Here is a 14937-nt window from a genome sequence, read left to right as displayed (position 1 = left end):
CACACACATAGAGAAGCTGTCCTAAAAAGTTCATTTAACTGGATAAAGTCCATTTAACTGGATCTTCAGGATCCGTCAGTTTTTTTTTTTTTGCTGCCTTTAGCATCACCAGGATATTAATTCCCTGCCTGCCCAAGGCCCATCTCTGACTTTCCAAGAAGACAGCCCTAACTGGTTCATCTCAGCACCACTAAGCTCCCACCTGCCCACGCAGCCCTGGGCGCCAGGCGTGAATGAGAGCTGCTTCTGGCTGGCCGGCTGCTGCCCTCCAGGCTCGGGCCAGCTAGGGGGAGGGGCCAGGTCTCTCTGAAGGGGGTTAAAGTCCTTCTTTGTGTGAATGGCCTTTGAGGGAGCAAAAGGAGGGCCAGCTGTGACTTCACAGTCTTCTGTCAGGAGGCTCAGAAGGAATTTGTCCAGCTTGAGCCGGGGCGCAGGATACTGCCTGGAAAAAGAGGCAATTCTGACTGGGGACATGTGAAGTGGGCACTCCGGGCAGGGTAAGCCGAGTCTGCTGACCTAGCTTATGGTCCTTTGCTTTCTAATCTGGAAGGAGAGGGTTCCCTTATGAGGCCAGAGTCTTTGTGGAGGAGGGACTCAGAGTGGGGACTTCGGGGCTACGCTGTGGACGCCTTTCCTGCTGGAGAGAGAGTGGGCAGCTGGGCTCAGACTGGAGACTTGCTTCTCTTCTTGCTAATCTTGTCAGATTCCCAGTTTTCATGCTAAAGGGCAGAGCGGGAGCTCCCCACCACACGTACAGTGCAGGCAAAGATGCAAAGATGCACACATCACCTTTGCCAGATAATGCCTTGAAGATGGTGCATGAGTGTGTGTGTGTGTGTGTGTGTGTGTGTGTGTGTGTGTGTCCTTTTCCGCAGCAGAACCAAGTGACGTAGCTGTTCTGGTGACGGGTTTTCTTGTTATCACCTTGTATGTAGTTAATCTACAGGCCTTTGTTGTAGAACTTGCCACGTTCACAGAGTGGCCTGGGGCTTCTGGGGGAACGTGTGTGCCTGTCTCCTGTGGGACCCAGGGCCATAGGAAGAGAAGCTCGCCAGCTCTGTTCCTAATACAGACTCATCTGTGGACAAAGAGTTAATCTCAAAAGCCTCTGGCACGGTTTTCTCTTTTCTCCTGGCTCTGCCTCCACACAGCGGATTTTTCCCAGGTCCACGGTGGAGCCCAGCTTTTGCTCTCTGCCATTACTAGTTGTCCAGGCATGAATCCAAGATCCCGAACTATTTTAAAACCAAGAAGGACACAGCTAAGTTACAAAGAACTGAAGCCAGGCTTGCTTTTGCTTTCAGCAGAATCAGTTACCCAGAAATTTCAGGCTGCGGGAGCCAGAGTTCCCTCTGTGGCCTTGACCTTGGTTTATTCTGGAGGTGGGGACTGTCCTGTAAAATAGCTTCACAGTGAAAAGGGCGTTTGGTGGGAAGAGCATCTTAGGACTCCTTGATAGAGCATGGGGTGTATTGCATCGAGGAAGAAGCGAAACTTGCCTTTCTTGGAGCTGAAACGAGGCATCTCTCCTCATCTAGGGGAAACCCTGAAATCTCCCAGTGGTTCTCAATCCCTTTGGTAGGGAATGGATCTCCAAGTGACTGAAAGAAACAAGCTTTTCACCAGTGGCTGCAGAAAAGGCAACAGCTTCCTTCCTCGCCTCCTCCCATCACACCTCCATCACACACACCCTCCTCCCATCACACCTCCATCACACACACCCTCTTTAGTTTCTTTCAGAGAGAGCCTAAGCTGTAAATGTGTTCATCAAACCACACCTTCACATTTCCACACGTGCAGCCTCACATCTGAGCCACTGACTTTTCAGCGGATGCTATTAATAGGGCAGGCTGTGGTGCTGGGGAGACTCCCTTATGTTACAAAGGGACCACTTCTTCACCAGGATCGTGAGTGAGTCAAGACATAGGCCAGCCTTGTTTCCAGTGGAAGGGGGTTCCAGAAGTGTTTTCATCCCATCGTCAGCAAGCCTGTACCTGAGGCCTAAGCCAGAGAGAATGGCAGGAGGGTGATTGCTGTGTTGACCAATACCATAGAAGCTCTCAGAAAGAAGGGCTGGGCCTGTAAGAAGAACAGGAAGCTCTTTTTAAACTTTTTTTTTTTAATAATCTTTTTTTAAAATTTATTTTATTTTTGGCTGCGTTGGGTCTTCGTTGCTGCTCGCGGGCTCTCTCTAGTTGAGGCGAGCGGGGGCTACTCTTCACTGCGGTGCGCGGGCTTCTCATTGCGGTGGCTTCTCTTGTGTGAACCACGGGCTCTAGGTGTGCGGGCTTCAGTAGTCGTGGCTCACGGGCTCAGCAGTTGTGGCTCACCGGCTCTAGAGCGCAGGCTCAGTAGTTGTGGCGCACAACTACTGCCTGGGCTCCATCCACTCTGATGACTCCTTAGTTGCTTAGTTGCTCCGTGGCATGTGGGACCCTCCCGGACCAGGGCGTGAACCCGTGTCCCCTGCACTGGCAGGCGGACTCCCAGCCACTGCACCACCAGGGAAGCCCAGGAAGCTCTTTTTAGAACCGTCTGAGTCACATTTAGTGGTAATGGCTTCATGGCAGGAGGAAGGAAACCCCAGAGATGTTGTTAGTGTTATCCCCCTTTATTGAGGGTCGTGTCATTATCCCTGAGCCCATCTGGTCTAATTTTAGCTTTAACTACCCCAGAGTGCTGGGGGTTTTAGGTCTGCCTCTCATCAACCAGGAAGGGTCTCTGGCCTCCTTGGGGAGTGGCCCGCCTCCCGGCTTCCCACAATCAACACCAGCCTTTGGTTCTCCGGGCCGGAAGAAGCTCTGCTGGGGAGTGGGAAGGAAATTCTGCCTGGGACTGGAATGTGGCCCAGGTTATCACTGGGGTCACTCCCCTCCACTTCCTGGCCCAGAGGCCCGAAGCCCAACAAAGGAAGCAAGCCATCCTCAGACATTCCCACTCTCTGTGCCTTCGCAGGGGTGGGTGGAAGGGACCACTCAGAGTCCCAGCGGCTTCTCTAGTAGGGGTGGGGTGGGAGGGGAGCCACAGGCCAGCTGCTGAGGAACGCTGGTGCTCCCAGCCTCCTTCATACAGTCTTTTCAGCCTACACCATCTGCCACCCTGAACAGGGTGGGGAATTTCTCTCCAGTTACTGTTGTAGCAGTCTGTCTGCCTGTGCTCTATGCTATCTTTATGTGACTCTGTCTTCTCTCCTTCCAAGGCTGTAAGTTCCTTGCTGCAGTGTGGGGACCACCCCAGAGTCCTAGGGACCTCCCATGGCCCCCGGCACAGGGCTTTGTCACTCTACAGGTTCTCAGGACACGCCTCTCCTTGCAGGAATGCGCTTTGACCTTTTCAGCCTCTGTGCTCCTTTTCCACACTCCTCGGGTTCCCTTGGTCTGGGGAGTCCGTCTCGCCCAGACCTCCCGACTGTGGCTTTACCCCGTCCCTCCAAGGCTGGTGAAATTCAGCAGACCCGTGCGGGCATGTTGCAGGTGTCTAAGGATCATCCCCCGGCCAGGTTGCACCCTCTCCTCCCATTTGCCTTCATGATGGAAACGTCAGCCAGAAAGTAGAGTCCTGCACGAACCTTCCTAGAGACAGCCATGCGTGGCCCGTGGAACACAGCAGTTGTGCCCTAAAAACTCGACTTAGGAAAGAGAGGGAGGACAAGAAAGAAAAACAGAGATGCCCTCTGGTTTGACAGCTACAAGGACGTTTTCTTTCAGAGCCGTGCCCCTGTTCCTAGGCCAAGAATGAGTTTGTATTTTTGGTGGAACTTAAAAATAACTGGATTAAAGGATCAGGTCACCTATTACCTAGGGAAACGCATTTCTAATTTAAATATTGTGGCTTTAGTAGGAAGTAATCTGGGTTATTCAGAGCAGAGAAACCCGCTCGTACAGCAGGTGCCTGATGTTTGAATAATTTGGGTCACACGGTGCATTTAGGCTAGGAGACTGGGAAGCTGGTGACAGACATTGTCAAGAGCAGGGAAGGGAGGTAGGGAAGAGGCAAACAGCAGACACGTGAAGTGAGCAGAAGCTTCTGCTTCTCGCTTGACCTTGTAGCGAAGGACACCTTTCTGGAGTCCCCCTGGGCCCAGCCAGACCTGCTAAGGAAAACGCATTTCCTTCAAGTTCTTTCCATGCTTGGTGCACCCAGCTGCAGGCCCAGGTACCCGGGGAAGACAGAGCACACTGCCGTCCATGACCTAAGCCGGGCAGGCGTCAGGACCCTCATGTGTTTTCTGGGCAAATCAAACAGGCTTCTAGAATCCCACCTGTGCTGCTGACTCTGGTGCTGGGGAGGAGTTGCAGCCTCGTCCATTGCCACGACTGGGATGTGAGATTTAGTATTTTGCCTCTGGGGTGTCATCAGAGGAAGAAGAGGACCCCCTTCAGAGGCCAAATTCCCAGAATGAGCCAGAGGCCAGCACCTCCATTTCTAGCTGGGGGGTCCTGCAGGTAGCGCAGAAGGTAGGAACTGAAACTAGGTCTCCAGGGAGTCTGTCTCTTGTCCATTCTGAACAAGGAGGGGAAAGGGGTCCTTGACTTCTGAGGCCAAATTGTGACTCTTATGTGACTTCTGGAGATTGAAGTGTGCAGACCATCAGCCAGAAAGCCGAGTAAATGCTCTTCAGATCCATCCACCTTCTTAAGACTTCCCTTGTCGTTCTGGAAGCTTCCAGTCATCAAGAATACCTTTTGAGATACTGGGATAGAATTAGGAAGAACTGGCCTTCAAGTCCTGGCTGTGCCACTTACTAGCCAGGGGACCCTGGGAAGTCTCTCGACTTCTCTGAACCTTTTATTCTCACCTTAATTATGCCAATTAGCAAAAGCCTCAGGGGCCCTTGGGAGTTAGAGCTAAACTCCGGGAGGAAGGCAGGCACCTGTGGAAGGTGGGATTTCTGATTAGATCCTGGCTGAACACTCTTGGAGTATATACTCCGGATTAGGATGGCTGTCTGCTCCTGGAATGTAATTTAAACTAATTTCAGACACACAGAGCTATCTGACATTGTGTCTGCTTGAGTATTTTAAAGTAAATGGTAGACACCCTGACCAGCTGTTAGCTATTCTGGGAAGCCAGGAGGCCGGCAGGTATTACGTGCCAGATTGTTAGGGCTCCACCTGGAGGGTTAGCTGGGGCCATCCAAGGATCTCCCACCCGCCCCTTAGCACCCTGGTTTTTCTCTGACCTTCGAAAACCCAGTTTGGTGGTTCTTTCATATCTTCCTGCTTTTTGCATTGGGGCCTAGTCTATTTCAGAAAAGACTTAAAAATCCATTTAATGAATGTGCATTTTGTCTGAATCTGGAATCAAGCTTACTTTATCTGAAACAAGGAGAAAATTCTGGTCTTTCTTATCTTCAAAGGGAGCAATAAGTATTTGTTGGTTTAAACATGACATCATTTAATGACGTCAAATGCAGACTCTTGCCAGATCCTTGCACGGTGGGGATCCCTGCCCACTTTCATTCGCCTGGTATAGTTACAGCGGCTTTGATCCCATCAGGCCATCCTGCACAAAGGTAAATTCTTCCTGCTGAGACAGAACTCAGGAATTTGCTCGTTGGTTATACTTGTTCCCTAACTTTACAAAAACTCAGGAACTCTGAGGCAGGACTGTAAATCAGCAATGCGGAGTTGTTTATCTCTTTAAGGACTTGTACCCTGATTAGGGTTTAGAGCTGCAGCTCCCTGAGATCCATGGAACCGCGTCTCAGTAACAATTTTCTGAATTAGTGGAAAGGAGCTGGGACCCCACGTAACTAACAGGAAGGAGAGCCTCTTTCCTGTTTATACCCTCCAGTGTCTAGATTTTTTTTTTAAGGTATTGGAAAGGAATCACCTCAGATTACACTGGGACTCCAAACTTTGCCTGTAATTAGCATTTTTAAAATATTTGACACATCGCAGACACAACTCCATTTCTGACTCAAGGATAAAGTTAGTTTTCTTGACACTGCAAAAATGCACTGTCAAATGCTGTTCTCAGATATTTAAACTTTTGAATTGGGACAGTTGTTGCTAGTTCAGAAAGTATCCTTGGAAAAAGTTGATACAGTCTCTTCAGTTCTTAAAAAAAAAAAAAAAAAGCCGTAGGGCATCAGCTCCTCCCTCGTCCAACACTGGGACAGTGAAGTATCCAGGAGAAAGGGACAGTGCTGACAGAGTGTTCTCGGGGACGCTGTGGATAGGCTCAGTTCCTCCAATCTCTGTGATCAGCAGCAAGACATTAACATAGGCAAGTTTTTCGCTTCACCTGACCAGACTAAGTAAACCCCAAAATAGATTTACAGCTTCCTAGGTAGTATGGGAAATCCAGTTTTTGTTAAGAAAAAGGGTGTTGTCTCCTGGAATTTATTGTTGCCGTTAATTATGCCATGCCCTACAGAACAAGCCTCCTGCATGTTTAATGAATGAATCAATGACTAAATGATCTATAGAATTATTTGCCTTTTAGCTTCTTTTAACGTTACATTGCCCTCTTTCCCCTCATGTCAACTATTGTAAAGTGTTTTCCATTTCAGTAGAGCAATGACTTTTAACCATATTTCAATCTCAGCAGCTTCCTACTATTTTCCTATTCCACCCCGCCCCCCCCAAAAAAAGAGCCAAAGGAGATAGAAGGAAAGCTCTATTATTCCCATGAAGAATATTAGCAGAGAATCATTGGCCAAATGAGGCCGGGGGTTGGGGGGTGGTTCAGTAGTCTGACTTCACCATAGCAATACCGTGTCTCTTTTTGTTGGTCAGCTTATTCCATTAATAACTTTCCATGGGGTAGGCTAATTTTGACCTAGGTTTTCTTGAGGACTGAATGGCAGCCAGTAAGTTTTAGGCATTCAAATTTCCTGTAATTCTTGAATGACATAGAAGTTACTGAATCTCCTTACCAAAAGAAAGTTTAGTTAACTTTTTTTAAAGGACAGTAGCAACATTTTTGCCATGCCTCTTTAGTTCTTTCTAAAGACAAAAGAGCCACTAGTTAACAGTGGTCAAAAATGAAGTAAAAACAAAATAAAGACAGTGGAGTTTATAAATAGTAACTACCAGACTTTGACAAAGACCAGATCAAGGCTGGAAGATCCTTTGAGACCAGAAGGTGCTGACAAAGAAGTAATATTCATTATTGTTGCCTGTTTCTAAGGAAGGAATTTATATTACGTGATTGATTTTAAGTCTAAAGAGGAATGTGGGAAACACAGTGAAGGAAACCCCCAGTTCATGGGTAACCTTCCAGTTTATGGGTGACCATGAGAGTTTTTCAACATTCTGACAGCAATGCAGAGCACATAGCATGAACTTCCACATTTTTCTAGACAGTATGAACAAATCCATAACTGTTCACTTTCCTTGAAAGGATTTTTCAATTAATCCCCTGAGAATCATCCTAAGGTGGCGTTTTAATATTATGTTCTAAGCCTTTAACAATGTTTAAATTTAAATAAAGGAAAATTATACCGTATTGCAATTTTACATTGTGTTAAGTCAATAATACCAGGCACCCTATAGACCTGGGACTTGAAACACGGCTGATAAAAGTGTTAGTGAAATCCTTGAGGGGAACTCAAATAAAGCTCACAACTACTGCTGAAATTATCTGAGACAAACCGGAGTTCTTTGGTATGAAAAAAAAAAATCCTAGAGTTTGAAAATTAATCTTAACTAATGCCAAATAAAGTGACATGGGATTGATAACTGATGAAAAATATGATGCATTTAAAAACATTAAGAAAATGTAGTTTTTTTATTTAAACACAAAATTGGAGCTGTCACATACAAAGCATTTTAGGAACTAGATGGGAGGGGCCACCATCCACTAGCTTTTCACTCCTTAACCAAGGAGCATTGTTTTGAGAACAGAACTGTGTGGTCAGTGGCTTTGGTTCTGTGTTTATAACGCACATGGTCAATTACAGCCATGGCAGTGTGGCACTGAAGCTCTTAAGGGGCCGTTGAAGAGATCTACTGTTTTCCAATATTTTATTTTGGAAAAATTTTTCAAAAAGTTTCCTGTCTACAGAATAATTGCATTACATCTGGCTGAGAATCATGTTTTCAAGATTTGTTCCTGCCAAACGACCTTCTTTTTATAGTTGGGGACATACAAATAGTTCTGTTACATTTCTGCAGACATTTGCTGTGGAATTTTTTGAAAAATTCTGATACAATTGCTATATAATCTCTTCCACTTTAGAAATTATTTGAGCAATGCATCAGATGATCCAAATCCTAATTTACTTTTTTAAAAAAATATTTATTTATTATTTATTTAGGCTGCACTGGGTCTTAGTCACGGCACTCGGGATCTTTGTTGCGGCATGTTTAGTTGCGGCATGCGGGATCTTTAGTTGCGGCATGCAGGCATCTTAGTTGCGGCATGCGTGTGTGATCTAGTTCCCCAGGCAGGGATAGAACCCAGGCTCCCTGCATTGGGAGTGCGGAGTATTACCCACTGGACCACCAGGGAAGTCCCCCTAATTTAATTTTAAATGTAAAAATGGGACTAGCATTTATTGAAAGTTCTCTGGACACCAGGTAAACAAAATGGAATCTGTAAAATTGAGAAGGTTTAGGTACCCATTACTGCAACAAAATGAATATATAAAGGATTTTTTAGAAGAGGAACTTCTATTCAAAAGATCCTGTCATTGTGGTTTCAATTTTCCTTCCAGTTATCAGCTAATGTCTGAAGTTCATATCCATAAGCGATGTGGTCTCTAACCCTGACTTCTGTTTTCTCTTTTTTCCAGAAGGCTCCCGAGCTTTCCGAGGATGATATCCGGCTAAAAAACGAGAGAGACAACTGTAGTGGCAATCCCCTGGAGCCTGCCACCAGCTCTCTTCCCCCAGATCACAAAAACATGGAAATTGAGGTCTCTGTTGCAGAATGTAAGAGTGTTCCCGGAATCACCTCGACTCCACATTCCATGGACCACCCCTCCCCTTTCTACTCATCCCCCCACAATGGCCTCCTTGCTGATCACCATGAATCTCTGGATAATGATGTGGCCAGAGAGATCCGATATCTAGACGAGGTGCTGGAGGCCAGCTGCTGCGATTCTGCTGTGGACGGAACCTACAACGGCACGTCTTCCCCAGAGCCTGGAGCAGCTATCTTGGTGGGCAGCCCAAGCCCACCTGCCCACACGGCCGTCCAGCCGGAACCCACCGAGAGAGTGGCTGGCAGGCAGGCTCCCCCTCCCCTTGAGCTCCATCAGAGCACCTCTGACACCATGGCAGAGGGTGAAAGAGCCAACAGCCACCCCCCTGACCAGCCCAGAGACCTGCTGGGGAACAGCCTGCAGGTGCCCGTGAGCCCCAGCTCCTCCACCAGCTCACGGTGTTCCTCCCGAGATGGAGAGTTCACGCTCACCACGCTGAAGAAGGAAGCCAAGTTCGAGCTGCGTGCCTTCCACGAGGACAAGAAGCCCTCCAAGCTCTTTGAGGACGACGAGAGTGAGAAGGAACAGTACTGCGTCAGGAAAGTGAGGCCTTCAGAAGAGATGCTGGAGCTGGAAAAGGAGAGGCGAGAACTCATCCGGAGCCAGGCCGTGAAAAAGAATCCTGGCATCGCCGCCAAATGGTGGAACCCTCCGCAGGAGAAGACCATTGAGGAGCAGCTGAACGAGGAACATCTGGAGTCGCACAAAAAGTACAAGGAGCGCAAGGAGAGGAGGGCGCAGCAAGAGCAGCTGCTGATACGGCAGCAGCAGGCCTCACCGCAGCCCTGCACGGCCCCTGCGTCCTCTCCAGAACGTTCCAGCGCGACTGACAGCGCAAAGGAGGACATCGTCACGGAGCAGATAGACTTCTCCGCGGCTCGCAAACAGTTCCAGCTGATGGAGAATTCCAGGCAAACGGTGGCCAAGGGCCAGAGTACACCCAGGCTCTTCTCCATCAAGCCCTTCTACAGACCTCTGGGGCCAGTCAGCTCAGACAAGACACTGACCATCTCGAGACCAGCTTCTGTCGGGGGACCTCCCGAAGACTCCTCAGCAGCCAAGGGACAGAAAGCCCACTGTGCCCTGGAGAGCCAGTCTTCTGGGGGAGGGGGCCAGGGCAGCACGGTTCCTCAGGGGAAGGATGGGCCGTACAGTGAGCCCTCCAAACGCGGGCCCTTATCCAAACTGTGGGCAGAGGACGGCGAGTTTACAAGTGCCCGGGCTGTCCTCACTGTGGTCAAGGATGACGAACCTGGGATCTTGGATCAGTTTTCAAGGTCAGTCAATGTCTCTTTGACTCAAGAGGAACTTGACTCTGGCTTGGATGAGCTGTCGGTGAGGTCCCAGGATACCACCGTCCTGGAGACCCTGTCCAATGACTTCAGCATGGACAACATCAGTGACAGTGGGGCCTCCAATGAGACAACCAATGCCCTCCAGGAAAATTTGCTGGCTGATTTTTCTCTGCCCCAGACTCCCCAAACTGACAACCCCTCAGAGGGCCGAGGAGAAGGTGTCTCCAAGTCATTCAGTGATCATGGTTTCTATTCCCCTTCGTCCACGCTGGGAGACTCTCCGTCGGTTGATGACCCCTTGGAATATCAGGCTGGTCTCCTGGTGCAGAATGCCATTCAACAAGCCATAGCCGAGCAAGTGGACAGAGCGGTGTCTGAAACCAACAAGGGTGGAGTAGAACAGCAGGAACCTCAAGCAAGTCTGGAGGAAGCTGGAACTGGGGCTTCCAGCTCAGAGAAGCCGCAGAGCATGTTTGAACCGCCTCAGGTGTCCTCCCCTGTTCAAGAGAAAAGGGATGTATTGCCAAAGATTCTGCCTACTGAAGACAGGGCGCTCAGGGAAAAGGGGCCCTCCCAGCCACTGCCGGCAGTGCAGACCAGTGGCCCGATAAACATGGAGGAGACCAGACTGGAAGGGAGCTACTTCAGCAAGTACTCAGAGGCAGCTGAGTTGAGAAGCACAGCCTCACTCCTGGCCACTCAAGAGTCCGATGTGATGGTTGGGCCCTTCAAGCTGAGGTCCAGGAAGCAGCGGACTTTGTCCATGATCGAAGAAGAGATCCGAGCAGCCCAAGAAAGGGAAGAGGAGCTGAAGAGGCAGAGACAAGTCTTGCAGAGTACCCAGAGCCCCAAGGCAAAGAATGCCCCATCACTGCCCTCCCGAACATCGTGCTACAAAACTGCTCCAGGTAAGTGAAGTGCCGCGGACCAGAGACAGATGCTGCAGAAATCGGTGTTGCTGATTCCAGCTTTCAGGGTTGTATATGTGTGGACCCTCCTCTGTGTGTGGCTGGAGTCGGTGTCAGGGGGACACTGGAATGGGGATTTCAGTGTTCGGAGACACACATTGGGAGTGTCAGAGTGTCCTCTGGAAGAACCCTGAGCCTAGACGGTGTTTGCCATTTCCCAAAGGATGTAATAGTTCCTTTCTTGTCCTTCTGCTGTGGTCTTGGTTTACTGTGGAGAATTGTTCTCTTTTATTGTTCTCTCTTGGCTGAGGGAGAAGCTATGTGTGGCACAGACCCAGAGTCGGCCCTTGGGTTGACTGTATTGATGTCAGTATCTGCAGTTAAATCAAACCTATCTGATTAGGGATGTCTTCTCCTAACCCCTTCTGAATGCTGAGTGTCTTCCCAGCAATGACAGTTATGGGTTGGTGTTGCAGATCTACCCATAGAAGATGTTTTTGTCCACCTTCTGTATAATTGATCTTTATGGATTTGTCTTTCTTTAAGTCACCATAAAGCAATTACTTTGGAATCAAGGTGGTCTCATCTATTTGTGTCCTGTGATCCTTTTGGAGAAGTTGAGTTACTATATGTAAAGACAGTCCTCTAATCTTCTCCCATTGCCTGGACAGTCCCTATCTTGAATACTTTTTGTATAGATGGTTGATGTTTATTACAGTGGTAATTATTGTTGCTACTATTATGGATAACATTGTGACGAGTAATTTTTATTTCTCATTTGGACATGATGGCACTTGGGGAACCACACATCCTACCAAAGAGAAGAGCTGCTCAAGGTGTGGTCCAAGTTAGTTCATGACTATTCCTGATCCATACTAAGTACAGACATAGGGAGTAAGCATTTGAAAACTCTTGGAGCAATTTGATAGTGTCCTCAAATGAAAGTGTGGGATTTTGTATTTTTTTAATGGACGGTCCATAATAGATTGGGCAGAAAAAACTGTTCCTTCACTAGAGATAATTTAAGAAGTGTTGCCTTAACATATAATTACTGGCATTTATCTTAGTCCATCCAGATCTTAAACCCATTGACACTTGGCTTCCATCAAATCTATAATAACACAAGTTAACTCTTCCCATTATTAACTTTTAAATTTGAAATAATCTCAAAGCTAAAGGAAAGCTCCCTAGTTAAATACAAATATCTTTTTTATTCTGAATTAAGAGTAAATTGCCAACATGATGCTTGATCACCCCCAATTTTGTAGAATGTCCCTCAGTTTGGGTTTGTCTGATGTTTTCACATGATTATGTTCAGGTTATGCATGTTTGGTAGGAATACCACAGAACTGATGCTTATTCTTCTTACAGCATCCAATCAGGTAGTACATGGTGTCAGTTTGTCCCATTACAGGGACAGATGTTAACTTTTTTCACATGATTCTAATTTTGATCGCTTGACTGAGGGCTTCTGTACAATAGTTACTTTTTCCCTTTGTAATGAACAAATATTTTGTGGTGAGATGCTTTGGTACCATGTAATCTTCATCCCACTCCTCTTCAGACTTTAAATCTATCTATCTATCTATCTATCTATCTATCTATCTATCTATCTATCTATGACAGATGGTCTCATGGATTCCTATTATATTTAGTGGGTTATAATCCATTTCTATTGTTATTTTTATCCTTAATTGTTCAAATATAGTTCACAGGAGCCCTTTCAGGCTAACTTCAGTGTCCTTTTGACATGTCCCCATTTTTCTTTGGGCACATCTTTACTTTCTGGTGCCACAAGATGTTCCAATCTCATCTTATACTTTCCTAACCCTGAAATCAGCCTTTTCAACAAAGAGCACTAGTTCCTTTTAGTGGAGAGTGGTATTTAGAAACCAAAGTCTGAGTGTTTGATGTGCTCATTGCTGTTGGATAGGCACTGCTCTCAGGCACTCGCAATGGTCAGAATTAGAGAATATATACACATTCTATCTATCTATCAATTGATTGATTAATCAATCTATCTATCTACCTACCTATCTTGAAAACCATGAGCTCACCCTGATACCGTTAATTCTACTCTAATACCACTGGGTTCATTTTCTCTCTTTCCATATTTGTAACCTCCTCCTTGACAACAAGGTACCTGGTTCCTATTATCCCAATATATTTATTATTTGATCAAACCCCTCCCCCCTTATGGAACCAGTCTACTATTTTCCTCACCAAACATGGGTTCAAGTGTCACTTTCTGGGTGGCAACTGCTGTTTCTTGTCACCAACACCCTCTTCACCCAGCTTGGGCTCCAACATCCTGTGCTGGGTCACCCGTCTCCCTTCCCACCCTGCTCTGGCTCCAGCACACCACTCTGGGCCACTGGGGTTCCTCCCACCCTCCCTGCAGACACTCATCTTGTTCAGCCCCACCTAATAGCTTTTGGACTAAATTACTCAGGAAGGAAAGGGAAGGGAGCAGGAAGAGGGATAGCATGGTGACTTTCTTGATATGTTTTTTAATGCCTTCAGGTCATGGAGCAATGGCCAGCTGAGTGTTTGAGGCAAAGAAAACTTTCAGAAGAGGCTATTTGTCTATGCTTAACAGTGACTGGTTGGCTTTTCCCAAAGATCCTTACTTGTCGAGTTCACTTTAAAGTCTTGTTGTGGGCTGGCTTGGCACAGAGATGCCAGCTGGGCTTTCTATATGGTATCCTAAAAAAAGTTTTGGTACCACTTGAAGCCCAGTCTGGGGAGCCTGCTTCACAAGTAAGTGATTGTAAAGGGCCTGCATAAGAACCTGCAGCTTCACTGGTGGAGGAAGTCTCTGTAGGCATCTCAGCAACTTCCGCTCACATGGCAGGCAGATTCCATGGCTCTCTTATCAGTTACAGCTGGCTCCACTTACCTAGCCCTCCCTTTATATTATTTCATTATAGAACCTTCTCCACACTGCATATGCTCAGTGGTATTTTCAGTTTTCTTCACTCCATCTCTAATTACACACCTTACCATATTGCTCCATACTTTACTTCTAGCACACAAACAAAAATTAAGACATCTCAACACTTTCCTCTAGTTCCCTGACCTGCTGTGGTCCGTCAGGCTTCCTGCCAGGCTTAAAACAGGACAGAGTCCTAATGTTTGCCTTCAGCATCCCAGTAGCCCCGTACCAATTTCCCCCGTACTTCCTCCTATGCTAATGCTGATCTCCTCCCCCATATCCCATCCCCATAGGCTTGATTTCTGCTCCTTTAGTAAGATGGTAGTTCATCCATGCAAGTCTGCACCCTGCTTGGGTCTGGTTGTCACATCGACCACAGTCATGATAACGTGTGTGCAACTCATTTCTTCACATTTACCTCTAGAACATTGAAAGTAGGTGGCAGGGCTTCCCAGAATTACAACCTGGATTGAAAGAAGCTGAATGCAAAAGGTAATTTTTTTCTATCCATGCCTGGAAACGTTTAGAGTAATGCTTAGCCAGCCAGCTTCCAAGTTCGTGATCAGGAAGGAGGCTGACACATCACTCTGAGCGGCCAAACCGGACCTTTCATGGCCAGGCTCAGAACTGCTGGCTCCAACTTTGGTTTTGTGAATGGAGATGTTGCTGAGTTCCTACTGTACTACTCCCCATTTCATGCCAGTAGAGGTGACTCAGCTGGGTCATTGCATGACACAGAACGACAATTTGATATTAGGTGATGAAAAATATAATTTTTAACATCTCCTCTGGTAGAAATTATGCTGGTGACATGTTGGAATCCTGAAATCTTAAGGCAAATAAAATCCACTGAGAGCCAAGATG

At 47.1% G+C, this 14937-nt stretch overlaps 1 protein-coding gene across 7 annotated transcripts in view; it reads left to right on the top strand.

Moving 5' to 3' along the window:
- The window catches only part of PALM2AKAP2 (PALM2 and AKAP2 fusion), a 489254-nt gene that overhangs the window by 447133 nt on the left and 27184 nt on the right, over positions 1–14937 (top strand). For all 7 annotated transcript variants that reach the window (XM_068553888.1, XM_068553885.1, XM_068553886.1 and 4 more), the window contains one exon: positions 8744–11138. In XM_068553888.1, coding sequence (XP_068409989.1) covers positions 8744–11138 — 2395 coding nt within the window. The remainder of the gene's footprint in view (positions 1–8743; positions 11139–14937) is intronic.

This window comes from Eschrichtius robustus, chromosome 10 (genome assembly GCF_028021215.1).
Source record: "Eschrichtius robustus isolate mEscRob2 chromosome 10, mEscRob2.pri, whole genome shotgun sequence".
Classification (NCBI taxonomy): domain Eukaryota; kingdom Metazoa; phylum Chordata; class Mammalia; order Artiodactyla; family Eschrichtiidae; genus Eschrichtius; species Eschrichtius robustus.
Note: the sequence above shows the minus strand (reverse complement) of the source record. Positions and strands in the feature narration are given on the sequence as shown.